General features: G+C 43.6%; 2 protein-coding genes across 2 annotated transcripts; one reads left to right on the top strand and one right to left on the bottom strand.

Moving 5' to 3' along the window:
• The first annotated feature begins 6,293 nt into the window (after nucleotides 1-6,293).
• ppp2r3c (protein phosphatase 2, regulatory subunit B'', gamma) lies at nucleotides 6,294-15,547 on the top strand. Its single transcript, XM_035751947.1, has 12 exons — nucleotides 6,294-6,486; nucleotides 6,707-6,828; nucleotides 7,148-7,252; nucleotides 7,393-7,505; nucleotides 8,156-8,253; nucleotides 8,844-8,914; nucleotides 12,009-12,141; nucleotides 12,297-12,428; nucleotides 12,583-12,719; nucleotides 13,044-13,181; nucleotides 13,772-13,831; nucleotides 15,078-15,547. The coding sequence occupies exons 1-12, from the start codon at nucleotides 6,420-6,422 to the stop codon at nucleotides 15,267-15,269; spliced, it is 1,368 nt and encodes a 455-aa protein (XP_035607840.1). The 5' UTR covers nucleotides 6,294-6,419; the 3' UTR covers nucleotides 15,270-15,547.
• On the bottom strand, nucleotides 15,406-17,930 carry fam177a1 (family with sequence similarity 177 member A1). The gene is made up of 5 exons (XM_035751948.2): nucleotides 17,777-17,930; nucleotides 17,156-17,338; nucleotides 16,969-17,035; nucleotides 16,774-16,871; nucleotides 15,406-16,628 (listed from the first exon to the last, which is right to left on the bottom strand). Exons 1-5 carry the CDS (start codon nucleotides 17,843-17,845, stop codon nucleotides 16,434-16,436), a joined length of 612 nt encoding a protein of 203 aa, XP_035607841.1. The 5' UTR covers nucleotides 17,846-17,930; the 3' UTR covers nucleotides 15,406-16,433.
• Between the last annotated feature and the right edge of the window lie 1,943 nt (nucleotides 17,931-19,873).

Here is a 19,873-nt window from a genome sequence, read left to right as displayed (position 1 = left end):
ACCTCCATCTTATGTCACGGGAGCTCCTTCTCTGGTCTCAGGGACATCTAGAGTCTCTACGCCCAGCGCACATACCTGGCATCCTGAATGTAGCTGTGGATATGTTCTCGAGGGAGGGCCCGCCACCATGGGACTGGAGTTGCACCTGTGGGACAAGTTTGGGAAGTCGCAGGTGGACCCATTTGCCTCCCTGGACAATGCACACCGCCTCCTGTGGTACTCCATGTCAGAGCCACCAGGGCCTCTGGGCTTGGATGCTCTAGCTCATGATTGGCCAGGGATGGAGCTTTACGCATTCCCCCCTTTTCCCCTGATCCAGGCTGTGCTGGACAGGACCAGGATGGCGGAGCATCGTCTGCTGCTGGTGGCCCCATACTGTCCCAGACAATCCTGGTTCAGCCTTCTCCTTGCCCTGTTGACTGGGACACATTGGCAACTGCCCCTGAGACCCAACCTGCTGTTGCGGCTGGGGGAACTCTGTGGCATTCAAGACTACACCGCCTCAGTCTGTGGGCCTGGCCACTAAACAGCACCAATGGTCCATGTTAGGACTAGAGGTGGGCATAATGAACACCATGCAGAGTACAAGGGCACCGGCTACAACCGCGGCATACCAGTTGCACTGGCGGTTATTATGCTCTTGGTGCACTGGTATTGAGGTTGTGCCCGAGTCATGCGGGGTGCAGTATGTCCTCCAATACCTGCAGTTTCCCTTGAATGAGGGCTTGGCAACCTCTACACTGAGAGGGTATTTGGCCGCTATATCTGCCTGCCATGTGGGGTGGATGGACAGGCCAGTGGGGCAACATCCCTTGGTCTCCAGGTTTATGAAGGCTGTTCGTCGCCTGCATCCAGCTTTGACCCGCTCAATGGCGAGCTGGGATCTGGATGTTGTCTATGCAGCTTTGGCAAAGCTGCCATGAACCGTTGGAGTCTGCCTCCCTGAAACACCTCTATATGAAGGTGGCTTTCTTGGTAGCGATTACTTCCATGTAGAGGGTGGGTGAGCTCCATACTCTTTCAGTAAGTTCTGAGAGCTACCGGAAGGACCCCGGTGGGAGGAGTATATCTCTCCGCCTCAACCCTTCATTCCTCCCGAAGGTTCTGTCAGATAAACATGTGAACATCCCCTTAATCCTGTCTGCTTACGACCCCCCCCCGGCAGTGGCGGGGGAGCCTGGGCCTCACTCCGGCATGCTGTGCCCTGTGCGGTCACTGGCTGCCTATGTGGAGCGGACACGGTCAGTGAGAACAACAGACCAGCTCTTTGTCTGCTATGGTGAGAGAGTCCTGGGGGCTGGGGTATCAAAGCAGAGGCTCTCTCACTGGATCATAGACATGATTATGCCAGCATACCGCCTGGCTGGAAGGCCAGTTCTGGGATCTGAGGTGGCACATTCAACTCAAGGTGTGGCTGCGTCCTGGGCTCTACTGAGAGGAGTGCCCCTCACTGATATCTGTGCTGCGGCCAGCTGGGCTTCCTCTTGCAACTTTTCTAGGTACTAATGGGTAAATGTGGCACCTCCCTCTGCGGTTGGTTCAGCGGTCCTGAGCGGCGTCTCCCCTTCCAGGGACTGTGCCGTGGCCCCCCTTCCACATTGACGGCCCCTGTGTCTCGATCCCTCGCTGGGACTTCGCTGCAGGCTGGCCAGGTCCCTCTAGCACCGACTAAATCTGATACGGGTATAGCAATATGTTGCCGTGATCCAATATAGTGAAACATAACGAAGGTTACGTATGTAGCCACAGTTATGTGAGCCATATGGATCACTCTAATCCTCTAGCATCCTAGAGGCACCTCAAAAATGATGTCGAGAACATGTGTCATGGCCATGGGGTCTATATATATATATATATACAGCCGTGACACAGGTGTACACAGGAGTAAATCTGTAAATCCTCACTTCGGATTTATCCCTCCGCTGTGGATTAATACCAATATATTGGAGTGATCCATAGACAGTGGGGCAAAAAAGTATTTAGTCAGCCACCAATTGTGCAAGTTCTCCCACTTAAAAAGATGAGAGAGGCCTGTAATTTTCATCATAGGTACACTTCAACTATGACAGACAAAATGAGAAAAAAAATCCAGAAAATCACATTGTAGGATTTTTAATGAATTTATTTGCAAATGATAAATAAGTCCATACAGAAATGGTTAGTCGAGATCGGTGTGGAAGAACTTGACTTGCCTGCACAGAGCCCTGACCTCAACCCCATCAATGAATTGGAATTGAATTGGAAGGCTGTTATAGCAGCCAAAGGGGGACCAACTCCATATTAATGACCATGATTTTGGAAGATGTTCGATGAGCAGCTGTCCACATACTTTTGGTAATGTAGTGTATCTGTACAAAAAGGAGTTCCCATGCTCCCATTAAGACAAAACAGAATTAACAAGGTGTTTTCCCCACAGTAGTCTGTAGGTTATATTGTGTATAAAGGCTTTCACACATCGCAATGAATGTGTATCTAGCGTTCGTCTGCCGATCGTTCAGTGCGCTGTGTTTTAAGTACCACCCGCGGTAGACGTCTGGCTGCCAACATTTTCACAAAATTCTATATGTAAAATCGGTGGGCAAATTACGTTCAGAGGTGCTAGTGTAACGGATGTAAAACGGCTAGCTTAGTTAGCGGTGTGCGCTAAATAGCGTTTCAATCAGTTACGTCACTTGCTCTGAGACCTTGAAGTAGTAGTTCCCCTTGCTCTGCAAGGGCCGCGGCTCTTGTGGAGCGATGGGTAACGATGCTTCGTGGATGACTGTTGTTGATGTGTGCAGAAGGTCCCGGGTATGGGCGAGGGGACGGTTTAAAAGTATACTGTTACACTAAGTAAGTGTCTGAGCCCTAAGGAGCATTAGGTACATAAGATAAGACTCAGTCTCAAAGAATTGTATGTTTCCTCCCATGCGTCTGAAGATTTCTTAGTGATGAAACATAAATGGCCACATATAGGAACAGTGATAAATGGAGGTAAGCTAGATACTGTACAAAAATTTTGACCCGAGAAGAGCCTAAAAGCAGCTATCATCAAACACTGCATTTTGACAGGCGGAAGAATTTGGATATTGACCAGCCTTTGCTAGTGTCTGCAATGTGTGGCTGGACTGAGCTGACTGACTATGAGCGGGCTCAGTGGGGGATGCATAGAGAGACACAGGGAGCTAAATGTGCTGCAACTGGAAATCCCCATAATCTCATCTAATTGTGAAACATGCTTGATTCTTTGGAGGACATCTTGTTATTTAATCAGTAGACACCCAGCTCATACAAGAGTCCCCCATCCAGCAAATGATCTTGTCTAATTCAGGAATGAGATAAATTGTTAAACTACAGCAAACTCTAAGACTAAATAAAGCAAGATCAGCCCTGAACAACACTGTATCATGCAGCTGATTAGTTTGACCAATACTTTAAAAATGTTTTTAAAAATGTTTGCCCAAACATCCAGCACCAAAGGTGTTCAATGCAAAATCAAAAATGTGCAAATCTCACTGCATGCATCTGGAGAAATGCAGGAGAAATCTGCAGTTGCTTGATAATTGCAACCCTTTGCCATTACATTCACATCATGCAGACTTGATTTAATATGACACTAGCACCATCTACTGGCCATTGTATCTATCTACTTTTACATTATGTGTTTGTTCAACCAAATGTACTCAAAAGGATCAGCTGATAAAAAAACATAAAGCTGACCTGTAGTGCAGACAGTTTGCATAATGTTTTTGGAGACTATCAGTGTGGTGATAGACAAGAGGGAGACAAATAATAAAGAAAAAGAGGTTCCCAAACCTCTGCCTTGGATCACATCCCCCATAACCCTGTCCTTGAGCTGGGCGTACTACTCCTGACTCTGTGTGATGAATTCCAGCTCTGCCTGACAGCTCAGACATAATCCCCTGGTTACAGGGGGTAAAGAGGCCAGAGGTAAAAAATTAATTAAATTTTCCAGCCATCTAGATTTATTTTAGAAGTATAGAAGTAGCCTATGAAGTGCTGATTAAAAATCTGAATTCATTAGGTCTAATGGTTTAATGAAGAGGAGAATGTTTATGTCGTTACCTGGGGTCTACGGTGGACCAGCTCCCACTCCACTTCTGGTCTAGAAGATTGGCAGAAGAGAGGAAGATATCATCATCAAACTAAAATAGGCACAACCCATGCTTTGTCCCAATAATATTGTGTGATTGTAGGCCTATTCAGTAACCTATACTCAGGACTTACCTCTCAAACCAAGCTTTGATATCTTTATCCAGAGTCTCCATGGGATAGGTTGTCTGATAGGTTGTCTGGTTGTCTCTATATGAAGCAGGATGGACTGCAGCCCGTCCCCGTGGCCCCGATGAGAGAGGCCACACTGGAATAGGGCCTGCCATGTCTCCTGGTTGGGAATGAGGCCCTTCTCCATCAGTTCGGCATACAGGGCCCCGGCAGTGGCACCGTCACCATGCAGTACTGCCCCCATGATGGCATCGCCATACTTACGCAGTGATGGCCCTCTTGATGGGTGTGATAGCGCCTCCTTCCAGCGTTCTGATCGGCTGAAGTCATTTATGAGCAGGCTGGAGGCCCTGGTGTCTAACGTAATGATCTGGCTCCTCATGATGTCATACTTGTTAAACACCTCCAGGTGGTGGCCACTGCCGACACACAGGGTGAGGTATTGAAGAAGCAGCTCGTAAGACAGTGTCCCGGTGTCCATGGTAACATAGGGACTTGGCCACGCTAATGTCTGTCCCATCGGCCAGCATTGATGCCATCATCGTCAAAGCGATGGGGGGTTCGGTGAAGTCAATTTGAGTCTCTCCCATTCTGAGAGGGTGGTCTGGGGGTTCCACTCTCTTATTCTTTCTGGGGAAGTCTGGTTCTTCCTCCTACAGGGCCGCCTCAGCCCTCTTCTTTTGGTATTCATCATTATCTTAGCTGTTCCAGCAGCAAACACTGACTTGGAAAAAGGGGCCTATCTCTGATATTGAAGTCCCTCTGTCTGTCTTCTTTCCTGTTGGTACCTTCATGTCAACTCACTCCTTTCATGCATAATAGTCTGGTACAACCTGATAGCTTGCTAATCGCATTATTTAGGGCAATAAAGCCAGGAGTGCTGGGATGAAAGTGTGGGCTAATGTATTTGATGTTTTCTTGGTTTGTTTACAGAAAATATTTTGATGATACCAACTACTTTAACAATATTATTTTGTACACACTGTCAGTGTCAACTGTGCGGTCTCATGCCTCTGTTGTTCCAAAAACAGTTAAGTGAAGGTCAAACTAACATTAGCTAGCTAGCTGGAAGTGTCAAGACACATCCGTTGTCATTGTCTACAAGTAACAACCAGTTAACAGCTGATAATAACAGGTTCAATTATTTTATTCTTTATTCTTTGACTAAATAATATAGCTGAAGAAGAATTTACGGAGTATTGAGAATGAATGCCTGTGATCAGAAAGTTGAATTTCATGATGTCATAATCCTGTCGATAGCCGACAAACCCATTGCAGGATTAGACAGATGGGTATACAGAGAAGGTTTACTTGGGTCCCGTTAGAGGTTGGGATGTTGATGTTGTAGTTTCAATGAGCAAGGCAGAGGCAAAAAGCCTGATATGGACAGTGATGCTGCAGAGATGGCAGGAGCAGTGGAATAGAGATACTAAGGGCAGGCATTTATTTCAAATACAGAGGAAAGTCAGGGAGGGGAGGATGGGAGGAAGGGATAGAAGAGAGGAGGCTATTTTTACAAGATTAAGGGTGGCACACAGCCTGTTGAATAAGTCCTTAAATGTGATAGGAAAGCATCCAACAGGAAAGTGTGATTGTTGCCAGGAAACAGAGATGGTGGAGCATGTTTTGCTACAGTGTGGGCAGATCAAGTATGAGGGAAAATTTTAATTATTTTATTTTATTTTATTTAACCCTTATTTAACTAGGCAAGTCAGTTAAGAACACATTCTTATTTACAATGACGGCTTTCCCCTGCCAAACCCAGACGATGCTGGGCCAATTGTGCGCCACCCTATGTGACTCCCAATCACGGTCGGTTGTGATACAGCCTGGAATCGAACCAGGGTCTGTAGTGACGCTGGAGAAGGGGATACAGGGAATGAGTTGAAAGAGTATATTGATTAGAACGTCATTAGATATAGTCTCAAATATTTTATATTTTTTAAGAGCAATGGGGCAGGTAGAATTTTGTTTCTCCGTCTCTGGTCTACACCCCCAGTACAGTAGGTGGCGGTAATGCACCATAATATTGGATGCCAAGCGCCGATAAACCCCACCGAATAAGAAGAAGTCGTAAACCGACCAATCCCAAGCGAGCTAACGATTGCTTAGACATTTCAGAGAAGCTGAAAAAATAAGTTATCATAACATTGATTAGCTTGCTTTCATGTTATTAGGAATAAAGATAAGTTAAAATGTCAAACGATACGGTAGTACACTGGAAGGAACTTTTGAAAAGAAGATTGGCATCCTCCAAGAAAGGTTTTCTACGTCCATAGCTAGATCTGTTGTGTTTATTTAGATAGCAAGTTAGCTAGCTAACGTTAGGCTCATTTCAGCTAGCTAGTCATATTTATGAATAGCTAGTTAGCTACTTATTTATTTTCGTGTTTAGAAAAACTAGATAACTAGCAATCTACCCACTCAATTATTGAACATTCACTAAGCCTTGTTGTGTCAACGTGTATCCATTTCTGTTCAGATGAGAGGACTGAGGAGGAGAAGAAAGCAGAGGAGACAGCACTCTTCACTAAATACTACACAGAGTGGAGGGGTGGAGGCAACAGAGAGAACTACAGGAACATTCCACGCTTCTACTACAGGGCAATTGAACATTCTGACAAACATTCTAGCTGACTAATCAGATCATTTTTGGGGGGTGTTTTGACATCTTTATAGCAGTTGTGATATTCACAACGTGTCAATTTAAAATACATGTGAGGGTCATTTAGCAGACGCTCTTCTTCAGAGCGACTTACAGAATCAGTGCATACATTTCCCCCGTGGGAATGGAATCCACAACCCTGGAGTTGCAAAGCACCAAGCTCTACCAACTGAGCCAAACAGGACTGAAGTGCTTTTGTGAGGGGCTGAAAGAATCATGCTTTCTGAAGTCTTCTATATATCTGTGTGATCCCTATAGCTTCCTGCAGAGGATGAAGTTCTCCTGCAGAAGCTGCGAGAGGAGTCCAGAGCCGTCTTTCTGCAGAGGAAGAGCCGGGAGCTTCTGGACAATGAGGAGTTACAGGTGAGACTGACATCTGGTTCGATCAAACAACTATTTAGTGAAATGGAAAGATTTACAAGCACTGGAATCTGGTAAGTCCATGGCACTATTAAAGTAATCAAACCTAATTATTTAACCTACACCTTCTTTCTGTTATCTAGAATCTGTGGTTTCTGCTGGACAAACATCAAGTACCACCCATGACAGGAGAGGAGGCAATGATAAGCTATGACAGTTTTCTGAAGGTTGGAGAAAAAGCAGGAGTTAAGTGCAAGTGAGTACTCGGCATATTACGTTTTGGAGCCACACATTTTGTGCTAATCACTTGAGCAGAATTAACACTGTTTACATTCATATTAGCCCAAAAGCATGTTTTTAGCTGGTGTGAAAAGGCAACATGAATACCATAATGAGACATACTGTATGTGTAAACTAGGGGTGGATTTATTAGTCGTAGCAAAACGTTTTGCACCGTAGCAATTTTTATTTTGTAAATCTGCTCCAAAGTATTCCCACGAATAATAGAGAGAGAGGTACAGGATATGTGATTGTATACAAATGTAAGCAAGTTTTGAAAATATTTTGCTTTAGTCTAATATTATATTAGTTTCTTGTTGTAAATTTGCAGTCTACAAATTATTTGTAATTATGTTTCTGCCCACTTACCATCTGCTCAAGAAAACATTTGCCTGCAACTGAATCTAGTTGATGATCCCTGGTTTAGAGTAAATGTTTCTGTTGCAAAGTGTGTTTTTTTTGCAGTGTAAAACATTTTGCAATGGTGAGCAACTAATGAATACACCCCAGGACTATGTGTGTCACAAGCATATGGAACACTAAGCTCATTAACCATTTTTGACATATCTTGGAATGGAACGTAGAATTCTTCTAACAGTTTTTTTTTGTCCTGCCTTTCGCTCCTAGGCAGTTCTTCACTGCCAGGGTGTATGCCAAACTTCTCCACAACGATCCATATGGCAGGATATCAATTATGCAGTTCTTTAACTATGTCATGAGAAAAGGTCAGTTTCTTATCCATGTCTCCTATTGTCTTGCATCCATAAGTCATCCATAACTTAGGTCCAACATATTTGGCCAGACAACTTTTTCAGTCAGAGCATCTGGATAATGGAACACCCTGCCAACCAAGAGAGTGTAGTACCTTTACTAGCATCAAAGCAAACATGAAAAAGTGGCGGAAGACAAACCAGTCATGTGAAAATTAATACATTCCTACGCTTAAGATGTCAGATACCTTTAAACAAAATATTCTCATTATATTGTATATTATTGTATATTACTGTTATATTGCTGTTTTCTGCCTAGGGACTACAGAAGAAAATTATCACATAAAATGTGCTATCTAACTAAGTCTGGTGTAATGGCATGTTATACATCAGGGATGGGCAACTTTAATAGGATGGGAGCCACAAAAAATCGGAACTCATCATGAGGGCCGCAGTGGCTTGCGGGTCTACGAACCCACATCAATACTTTTTGAGGGCCCTAAGTGAAAATGTGTTGAGTTTGGTGGGAAAGTGAAGTTGGTACTTTGTAACAGTGTTCGATAAGTGCCTTGTCCTGATTTTGATATTGATGTCTCTTCTTCCAGTGTGGCTTCACCAGACGAGGATAGGACTGAGTCTCTATGACGTGGCTGGACAGGGCTACCTCCGTGAGTCTGTAAGCACTCTCACTACTTTACTTTTACACCAAAATATTGTGTTGGTGGCTCCTTAGTGAAATAGGGATATTCCTTCCCTACTTTCTCATGATTCCTATTGCGGCCCATTTGTGCTTTTCAGAGATCTGAAAGATGATATTTACTATGACCATGATGCAGGAACCACCCTCCTGTGAAGCATCTCTGGTTATAGGGTGTTGTTCTTCTCTATGACATGTTCTTCTCAGTGACCCTTTTGCCTTTGGTTAACCAACCAATGGTGTTTTTTTGTTAATTTATTTGTGTTTGTAACTGATTTTTTAAAACTTAATTTGTACATAATGTTGCCGCTACCATCTCTTATGACCAAAAATAACTTTTGAACATCAGGACTGCGATTACTCACCACGGACTGACAGAATACTTTTTCCTTTTAACGAGTCTGATGAGATCGACACAAACGATATAATGCTTTCTCGGGAACAGGCCCAGATCCCCGTGATTTGCATGAAGAGGAGGCGGCGAAAAATAGGCCAGAGGCTGGGCTGCCTTCTGAGAATTTGTAGGCGATTGAATAAACCCCCACTTCCTTCCATTCTGCTAGCAAACGTGCAATCTTTGGTGAATAAAATTGATGACCTACGTGCAGATTTAAACTACCAACAGGACATTCAAAACTGTAAAGTCTTATGCTTCATGGAGTCGTGGCTGAACGACGACACTATCAACATACAGTTGTCTGGTTATACGCTTGCTCGCCTTATCTCATGATAAGCTGTAGACCACACTATCTACCTAGAGAGTTTTCATCTGTATTTTTTGTAGCTGTTTTACATACCACCACAGTCAGAAGCTGAGCTGTATTCCACCATAAGCAAACAAGAAAATGCTCACAAAAGAGGCGGCGCTCCCACCAGCCAGGGACATTAATGCAGGGAAACTTAAATCCGTTTTACCAAATTTCTATCAGCATGTTAAATCTGGACCACATTTACTCCACACACAGAGATGCATACCAAGCTCTCCCTCGCCCTCCATTTGGCAAATCTGACCATAATTCTATCCTCCTGATTCCTGCTTACAAGCAAAAATTTAAGCAGGAAGCACTAGTGACTAGATCAATAAAAAAGTGGTCAGAGGAAGCAGATGCTAAGCTACAGGACTGTCTTGCTAGCACAGACTGGAATATGTTCCGGGATTCCTCCGATGGCATTGAGTAGTACACCACATCAGTCATTGGCTTCATCAATAAGTGCATTGATGACGTCGTCCCAACAGTGACCTTACATACATACCCAATCTAGAAGCCATGGATTACAGGAAAAACATCCTCACTGAATTAAAGGGTAGAGCTGCCACTTTCAAGGAGCTCTCTAACCCGGAAGCTTATAAGAAATAAAAAATGTACCCCTTTTTCTCACCAATTTCGTGGTATCCAATTGTTTTTAGTAGCTACTATCTTGTCTCATTGCTACAACTCCCGTACGGGCTCGGGAGAGGCGAAGGTTGAAAGTCATGCGTCCTCCGATACCCAACCAAGCCGCACTGCTTCTTAACACAGCGCACATTCAACCCGGAAGCCAGCCGCACCAATGTGTCGGAGGAAACACTGTGCACCTGGCAACCTTGGTTAGCGCGCACTGCGCCCGGCCCGCCACAGGAGTCACTGGTGCGCGATGAGACAAGTATATCCCTACCGGTCTAACTCGGAGGACGCTAGGCCAATTGTGCGTCGCCCCACGGACCTCCCGGTCGCGGCCGGTTACGACAGAGCCTGGGCGCAAACCCAGAGTCTCTGGTGGCACAGCTGGCGCTGCAGTACAGCGCCCTTAACCACTGCGCCACCCGGGAGGCCGTGAGTAAGACGTTTTAACAGGTCAACATTCACAAGGCCGCAGGGCCAGAATGTTTACCAGGACGTGTACTGCGAGCATGCGCCGACCAACTGGCAAGTGTCTTCACTGACATTTTCAACCTCTCCCTGTCCGAGTCTATAATAGCAACATGTTTTAAGCAGACCACCATAGTGCCTGTGCCGAAGAACACTAAGGTAACCTGCCTAAATGACTACCGACCCATAGCTTTCGTGTCTGTATCCTTGAAGTGCTTTGAAAGGCTGGTCATGACTTACATCAACAACATTATCCCAGAAACCCTAGACCCACTCCAATTTACATACCGACGCCAACAGATCCACAGATGACGCAATCTTTATTGCACTCCACCCTGCCCTTTCCCACCTGGACAAAAGGAACACCTATGTGAGAATGCAATTAATTGACTACAGCTCAGCGTTCAACACCATAGTACCCTCAAAGCTCATCAATAAGCTAAGGACCCTGGGACTAAACACCTCTCTCTGCAACTGGATCCTGGACTTCCTGACGGGCCGCCCCCAGGTGGTAAGGGTAAGTAACAACACATCCACCACGCTGATCCTCAACACAGGGGCCCCTCAGGGGTGCGTGCTCAGTCCCCTCCTGTAATCATGACTGTGTGGCCAGGCACGACTTCAACACCATCATTAAGTTTGCCAATTATTACCGGCAACGACGAGACAGGCTATAGGGAGGAGGTCCGAGACCTGGCCGTGTGGTGCCAGGACAACAACCTCTCCCTCAATGTGATTAAGACAAAGGAAATTATTGTGGACTACAGGAAAAAGAGGACCAAGCATGCCCCCATTCTCACCGACGGGGTTGCAGTGGAGCAGTTTGAGAGCGTCAAGTTCCTTGGTGTCCACATCACCAACAAACTAACATGGTCTAAGCAAACCAAGACAATCGTGAAGAGGTCACGACAAAACCTATTCCCCCTCAGGAGACTGAAAAGATTTGGCATGGGTCCTCAGATCAGGTTCAACAGCTGCACCATCGAGAGCATCCTGACTGCTTGCATCATTGCCTGGTATGGCAACTGCTCTGCCTCCGACCACATGTGACTAATACAATTTAATTTAATTTGTTCTTTCCAGCAAAGCGACAAATATTATGACTTTTGGAGTGTAAATTGTCCAGGTTGCCCCAGATTCACTATAGGTTGAACATCAGACTGTTTAGAATTCAGATTTGACTTATTGTCGAGATGATATGTGTATGTTTTGTAATGTAATAGGACTTGGAGAACTACATTTTAGAGCTGATTCCCACACTCCCTCAGCTGGATGGCCTGGAGAAGTCCTTCTATTCCTTCTATGTCTGCACCGCTGTCCGCAAGTTTTTCTTCTTCCTGGATCCCCTACGGACTGGTTTGTTACTTATGATAACTAACCAAAAACATATTTGTCAAATGTGCATATTTCTGTAAGATTCCTATAACTCCTTTGTCATGCCTATAACTTGTTTGTCACTGCCTGCTCTGACAAAATAACATCTTGTTCCATTTATTCATGTTTATTCTCAGGGAAAATTAAGATTCAAGACATCTTGGCCTGCAGCTTTTTGGATGATCTACTCGAGCTGAGAGATGAGGAGCTTTCCAAGGAGAGCCAGGAATCCAACTGGTTTTCTGCACCCTCTGCTCTTAGAGTTTATGGTATGCAGCAGCTATTTGATAAAAAAAATGCCTCATAGACATTAGGCTAATCTGAAGCCAGTAACACCTGAATGTTCAAATTAAAAAGAGATTCTAGATGATCTTTGTCCTTGCCCTCTTGGTAAGATGGTCGATCATGTGTTCCCTTTTGTAGGTCAGTACCTGAATCTTGACAAGGACCACAACGGCATGCTCAGTAAGGAGGAGCTGTCTCGCTACGGCACTGGCACTCTGACCAGCATATTTCTGGACCGCGTGTACCAGGAGTGCCTCACCTACGACGGAGAGATGGTAAGAACCTTGCCTGCTGTTCTGACCTATTTTACTATACATGTGCGCACTTAGAATAGATGATTGATGTTGGTGTGTTGCAAAGACTCTCCTTGCAGGTTTATAGCTCTTTATTTGTCTAAATTTAAAATAGTTTTAACCAAATACAATGACTTTGAACTGTACGAAACCATCTAAAACACACTCTTATTCAGAATTGCTCAGATTTCACATGGCATAAGACCATTATCACATAGTCGTTCTAAGATTTTATCAAAGTAAGTGCGAAATGTGTTATGACATGATTTGATGCTTAATCTGGTCTTGACTATGTGTCTCTCACAGGACTATAAGACGTACCTGGACTTTGTCCTGGCTCTGGAGAACAGGAAGGAGCCTGCAGCGCTGCAGTACATCTTCAAGTTGCTGGACATGGAGAATAAGGGCTATCTCAATGTCTTCGCACTCAACTACTTCTTCAGGGTGAGACATCAGAGGGATAAATAGAGACAGCAGAGTAGACAGTGGGACCTCTCCATCTGAAATCCTGCCCACTGAATAAAAAGTGTTGTCATGGGCCTCCCGAGTGGCACAGCAGTCTAAGGCACTGCATGGCAGTGCCGAGGCATCACTACAGACTCGGGTTCGATCCCAGGCTGTGTCACAGTCGGCTGTGCCCGGGAGACCCAATAGGCTGCGCACAATTGGCCCAGCGTCATTCGGGTTATGGGAGGGTTTGTCGGGCCGGGATGTCCTTGTCTCATTGTGCTCTAGCGACTCCTTGTGGTGGGCCGGGCTTGGCAGGGTCGTGTTTCGGAGGACGCATGGCTCTCGCCTTCGCATCTCCCAAGTCTTTAGAGGAGTTGAAGCGCTGACACAAGACTGTAACTACCAATTGGATACCACGAAATTGGGGAGAAAACAAAATATATATATCAGTTATCAACTTTTTTTGTGAACAATTATTATTTATTAAGTCACTTTATCAAAACAATCAATGAGAATAATAATAATTGATCTACATCTGAAAACTGTTGTAATCATGTATTTTTGCTTCATGTATTTTCCACCAGGCCATTCAGGAGCAGATGAAAATCCATGGCCAGGAGTCGGTGTCCTTCCAGGATGTCAAGGTAAATGGACTTTGTCCCCTGTTACCGTATTCACCATGGAGGAAGTAAATCTGAAGTATACTACTGGTTACTGTAAATCAGCTTAAAGTATCTATTTCCTCCAGAAATATTGTGTGGTTGGTTACACCATGCCCAAAAGCCATTGGGCGCAAATTGATTTTGTCCCCCCACACCCTCACAACTCGCAGGTTGAAATATCACAACAAACTCTGAAGCAATTATATTAATTTGAAGAGAGGTCAAAAAGTATGACAAATGTATGGCAATTTAGCTAGCTAGCTTGCAGTTGCTAGCAAATTTGTCCACTTTAGCAAGCTTGCTGTTATTAGCTCATTTGTCCTGGGATATAAACGTTGAGTTGTTATTTTACCTGAAATACACACGGTCATCTACTCCAACAATTAATCCACACATAAAACGGTCAACTGAATCATTTCTAGTCATCTCTCCTCCTTCCAGGGTTTTTTTTTGACTTTATATGGCGATTGGCATCTAGCTTTCATAATAAGGTGTATTACCACAACTGACCCACCAACCTGTTCATCGTTCAATTGCCCACGTGGGTATAACCAATGAGGAGATGGCACGTGGGTATATGCTTCTATAAACCAATGAGGAGATGGGAGAGGCAGGAATTACACTGCTTTCAGTGTCACAAATAGAACTGACTTCTATTTTGGCGTGCACGAGCAGTGTGGGTGAAATTATTGAATAACATGCGTGTCCATTTATTTTGGAACGCACACAACGTGATTGTTCTGGTCAGCATATTAGTGTGGGCATCAAGCATTTGTAGAAGGTATCGTGCTCAGTAGGTGTTCAGTGTTTCCCCAAGCTCTATTCTGAGTTTGTTTATACAAATTTTACATTGATGCAAATTTGTCATGCCATAAAATCGAAGTTCCCTGAAGCTTTTTACAGTCTCAAACTGCATTCTCATTTGTACTAGTATTTTGTTTTTAAAACTGGAATCTTTAATATTACAAGAAGTTACTGCAAAGAACAGTTTTTTCCGTCAGACGTCATTGCATGCGTGATAGAACAGCAACATATCTTCTGACATTTCTTTTACCATGATGCGTGATGCTCCCCAGCTCTGCTTCAACAAAACAAAAACAACAGCTGTGGGGCAGACAGTGGCGCTGTTTTCCCCACTGTGGATTCCATCTTTAATAATGATTTCAATAATTAACTCAAATGATTTTAATAAGTTGTTTAAAAAAAAGTTGCAATGTTGTGCCTTCAGGATGAGATCTTTGACATGGTGAAGCCAAAGGATCCCTACAAGATCACACTGCAGGATCTAGTGAACAGCAGCCAAGGAGACACAGTAACCAGCATCCTCATTGATCTCAACGGATTCTGGACTTATGAAAACAGGGAAGTTCTGGTTGCTAATGACAACGACAGCAACACAGTTGACCTTGACGATACATGAATCTTCAGTCAAACCGGGGACTACTAGACTCAGCAAGAAGAAGATAAATGTTACGGTAAAGATTCTAGACACACTCACGGGAACTCAGTTGTTTTAAAAAGAACTTGTCAAGACTTTGAAATACAACAGTCGTATGACCTGTTTAAATGTTTATTAATGTAGTGTACATACTATAGAAAATGAAAATGCTATGTATTTTACTCTAAAAATGACTATAAAAAGCCTTCAAATTAAACTGTTTTTCCATTAACACATTATAAAATGATTTTACATAATTATGTTGGCCTTTCAGTTTTTCTTTCCTTGGGTAAAGGTGTGTAGTGTGAATACCGTAGGATGGGAAAATATTTTCCTTATACAACCAGCCCTAATAAAGTGGCATTTCATATTATTTGGGGACTGTGAAAAGTAGTCATCTTGACAATACTGCTGTTCAAAAGAAAAGCAGCAGATATGTTTTAAACATGTTTCGCTTTACCTTGGGCTTCCTTCTCAAGCCTTATACACACACTCAGAAGGGATCATGGCAGATTAGATAAACTTCAGCAAAACTATTTCTAAATGTATGGATCTGGACAATAGTAATGATTGAAGTGTGAGCACAGATGCCAACAAACAACATGTGAAGTTTTGTTAAAGGAGAACTGGAGGACAGTTCTCAACATCATTTTGATGACCTTTCTGAAAAGTACTGGAGAACTAGTCATAGTAAAACAATAAGATTTTTGTGGGTATTTTAAGGGGAAAATTGTCACGGTTGACAATGAAAATAAAAAAACTATTTCCAACTGAAATAAATAAACTATTCCAATAACATTATGCACCTCTGGAATGGTTTTAGAAAGGTCACTTATCTCGCTGCTAACTTATTGTATAACAATGTTATTAAGTACCTGAAAAAATGTATCAGATCTCTTAAACCGGCAAATAGTTCAAATCAGCATCATATCTATAATGTGTGTGCTCATTCACTGACGCACAGCAATGTTCATTGCACACAAAAGTTATTGACAACGCAGCAACTAAAAAATATGTATTCTGTCTCATGTCTGACTTACAGTATTAATAGAACATGATCAATATGATACAAAAATAAGAACTACACTATAGCAAAAATGCTGAGGCTACATCGTGAAATGTGAAGATGTCCATTTAATTGAACTGTTAGGTGGGGATGGGGGCAGGGAATCTGTTGGCATCAGATGTGGCATCTTGATCCAGCTCAAAGGTGACGTTGACGAAGGAGGCTTTACCCTCCGGCTGCTCCATGGCTGGCTGCTGCATCTCCTGTTCACGCTCCTCCTCAAAACGACGCTCTGCCTCCTCAGACAGCCGGTTCTCCTCCTCCTCCTCCTCCTCCTGTCAGTCACAACATGAATGAGGAGCAGGGATACTAAACTACACCTTGGAGTAGTAAAAAGTAGTGAAAATAGTGGTAACACAGTAGTAATTAAGCATTCCAAGGTCTGCCAGTAGATGCTTCCCCATTGACAAGACAACGTACCTCCTTTTTCATTCTGTAGTACTCGTCGATAGCATACTGGTACTTAGGTGACGTAATGCCAAACAATGAGGCCATTCTCTCCCCAAGATAGTCACAAACTGAAAGCACAAGGCAGAGGCACAGTATTACCAAGACACAAAACATTACGACACTCATATGTGTGTATCTTTAGTATAGTACACATAACACATTTACCTGAAATAGTGGAGGTTGCCACTCTCCACATGTGAAACAAAAAATATGGACCCCAAGTCAACCTGGACTATAACAAAATGATGACACAATAAGAAAATGTTAACAAAATGCAGGAATATTTCATTCTATTCAAGCTCATGTCATGGAGTAAAGTCCCATTTGAATTTATAAGGACATAGGAACTAACAGGGTCAGCTGAGGTCTTAACAGCTATAGAAGCTTGCACTTCCTCCTCTTCTTCTTCATCTGTGCTGTATTCCTCCATGGTCTCTCCACTGGCAAAGTAAATTGTTCTTCGGGGCACCTTCTGCTTCTTCATCCCTATGTCTCCCAGCTCCACACTCTCAAACTCCTTCACCATATTGGAGCTCTGTCAATCATCATCACCAACAAAAACAGTATATTCTCAAAACATGTCTGGTTACAGCTGGTAGAAACAGGATTTTACTATCATGTTAGCGCTAGAAAACTTAGTAGCTACATTATAGGGCTGTTTACATTTGTCTCACGTTATTTTGAGGTTAGTAAATCACCATTTGAATGAAAACATTCCAACAGGTTTTTCAAGCAGTTTCTGTGAGTGATTGATTCATAGCCAGCTATGTCTGTGTTATAATTGTGAACAAATAACCTACAGAATGCACATATTTATTCATGTTCGAGATAGCTAGATATATAGCTAGCTGCTGATGCTACAAGGAAGTATTAACGTTAGATCGCTAGCTAAAACAAACACAACACACACTGTTTTTTTATTGGCTAAACTCATGAGAACAGGTCTAAAATTGTAATTATGACACAATCGCACCTTTTCAGCGTCCATAGTTTTCCCCAAAGAGATGTTGACATTAGTGAGATATAGCGACAGCTCTGCCATCTCACTTCTCTCTCAAATTTCGGAAGTGACGTAGATAGGGGTTTGGCCATAGAGATCCTATTAAATTACAAGACGGATTTTTTATAAACCCTCAAATATCCAGAATGGTTACAATGGCAGCCACCTTGGTCAGGGAGAAATCCAAAACCTGTCGAATTGGAATGAATGGCAGTAAAGGCATAGGTGATGCATTTCCTGCTTTTACTTACACAGGACAATAAATGTAACGCATAAGTAAGTTACCAGGGGGCAGGGCTACCGACGTTAAAACGAATCTGAAGAGGGGGCTGGCTAAGGCTAAAACTGGCGAGTGTAGAGTGTATAGGGATATTGTTATCCACGTCGGCACCAACGATGTTCGGATGAAACAGCCAGAGGTCACCAAGCACAACATAGCTTCAGCGTGTAAATTAGCTAGAAAGATGTGTCGGCATTGATTAATTGTTTCTGGCCCCCTCCCAATTAGGGGGAGTGATGAGCTCTACAACAGTCTCACAACTCAATCGCTGGTTGAAAACTGTTTTCTGTGCAACCCAAAAGATACAATATGTAGATAACATGCCCTCTTTCTGGGACTCATCCACAACATGCTGTCTAATCGTTGACAGGGCTCAAACCCCTCTAGCTCCACAATGAGATAAGGTGCAGACCAGGCAGCAGGCTGTCAGCAGACTGCCAGTTTAGTGGAGTCTGCCACTAGCATAGTTAGTGTAGTCAGCTCAGCTATCCCCATTGAGACCGTGTCTGTGCCTCGATCGAGTTTCACTTTAGCAATCTCACTGGAATAAAGACCTCCTCCATGCCTGTCATTATTGAAAAAGATTATGATATCTCAAAATACGGCTACTTAATGTTAGATCCCTCACTTCCAAGGCAGTTAAAGTCAATGAACTAATCACTGATCATAATCTTGATGTGATTGGCTTGACTGAAACATGGCTTAAACCTGATGAATTTACTGTGTTAAATGAGGCCTCTCCTCCTGGTTATGCTAGTGACCATATCCCCACGCATCCCGCAAAGGTGGAGGTGTTGCTAACATTTATGATAGCAAATTTCAATATACCTAAAACAAAATGGCTGTGTTTTGTCTTTTGAGCTTCTAGTCATGAAATCTATGCAGCCTACTCATTCACTTTTTATTGCTACTGTTTACAGACCTCCAGGACCATATATAGAGTTCCTCACTGAGTTCCCTGAATTCTTATCGGACCTTGTAGTCATGGCAGATAATATTCACATTTTTGGTGACTTTAATATTCATGGAAAAGTCCACAGATCCAAAAGGCTTTCGGCGCAATCACCGACTCAGTGGGTTTTGTCTCCGGACCTACTCACTGCCACAGTCATACCCTGGACCTAATTTTGTCCCGTGGAATAAATATTGTGGATCTTAATGTTTTTCCTCATAATCCTGGACCATCGGACCACCATCTTATTATGTTTACAATCGCAACAGGTAATCTACATAGACCCCAACCAAGGATCATCAAAAGCCGTGCTATGAATTCTCAGATAACCCCAAGATTCCTAGATGCCCTTCCAGACTCCCTCCACATACCCAAGGAGTACAAAAATTGGTTAACCACCTACAAATCAGCTGGGCTTGATAATCTGGACCCGCTATTTCTGAAACTATCTGCCGCCATTGTCGCAACCCCTATTACCAGCCTGTTCAACCTCTCTTTCATATCGTCTGAGATCCCCAAGGATTGGAAAGCTGCCGCAGTCATCCCCCTCTTCAAAGGGGGAGACACCCTGGACCCAAACTGCTATAGACCTATATCCATCCTGCCCTGCCTATCTAAGGTCTTTGAAAGCCAAGTCAACAAACAGGTCACTGACCATCTCGAATCCCACCGTACCTTCTCCGCTGTGCAATCTGGTTTCCGAGCCGGTCACGGGTGCACCTCAGCCACACTCAAGGTACTAAATGATATCATAACCGCCATCGATAAAAGACAGTACTGTGCAGCCGTCTTCATCGACCTCGCCAAGGCTTTCGACTCTGTCAATCACCAAATTCTT

Source organism: Oncorhynchus keta, chromosome 35, assembly GCF_023373465.1.
Source record: "Oncorhynchus keta strain PuntledgeMale-10-30-2019 chromosome 35, Oket_V2, whole genome shotgun sequence".
Taxonomy (NCBI): Eukaryota; Metazoa; Chordata; class Actinopteri; order Salmoniformes; family Salmonidae; genus Oncorhynchus; species Oncorhynchus keta.
Note: the sequence above shows the minus strand (reverse complement) of the source record. Positions and strands in the feature narration are given on the sequence as shown.

Bases quoted from the DNA above. Each gene is read 5' to 3' on its own strand.
- ppp2r3c (XM_035751947.1), top strand. From the start codon at position 6,420: ATGTCAAACGATACGGTAGTACACTGGAAGGAACTTTTGAAAAGAAGA. The intron at 12,429-12,582 runs GTATGCAGCAGC...TCCCTTTTGTAG, and splicing joins CTCTGCTCTTAGAGTTTATG to GTCAGTACCTGAATCTTGAC. The intron at 12,720-13,043 runs GTAAGAACCTTG...TGTCTCTCACAG, and splicing joins TCACCTACGACGGAGAGATG to GACTATAAGACGTACCTGGA.
- fam177a1 (XM_035751948.2), bottom strand. From the start codon at position 17,845: ATGGCAGAGCTGTCGCTATATCTCACTAATGTCAACATCTCTTTGGGG. The intron at 16,872-16,968 runs GTAAATGTGTTA...TTGTGCTTTCAG, and splicing joins GGCAACCTCCACTATTTCAG to TTTGTGACTATCTTGGGGAG. The intron at 16,629-16,773 runs GTACGTTGTCTT...TGTGACTGACAG, and splicing joins ACTACAGAATGAAAAAGGAG to GAGGAGGAGGAGGAGGAGGA.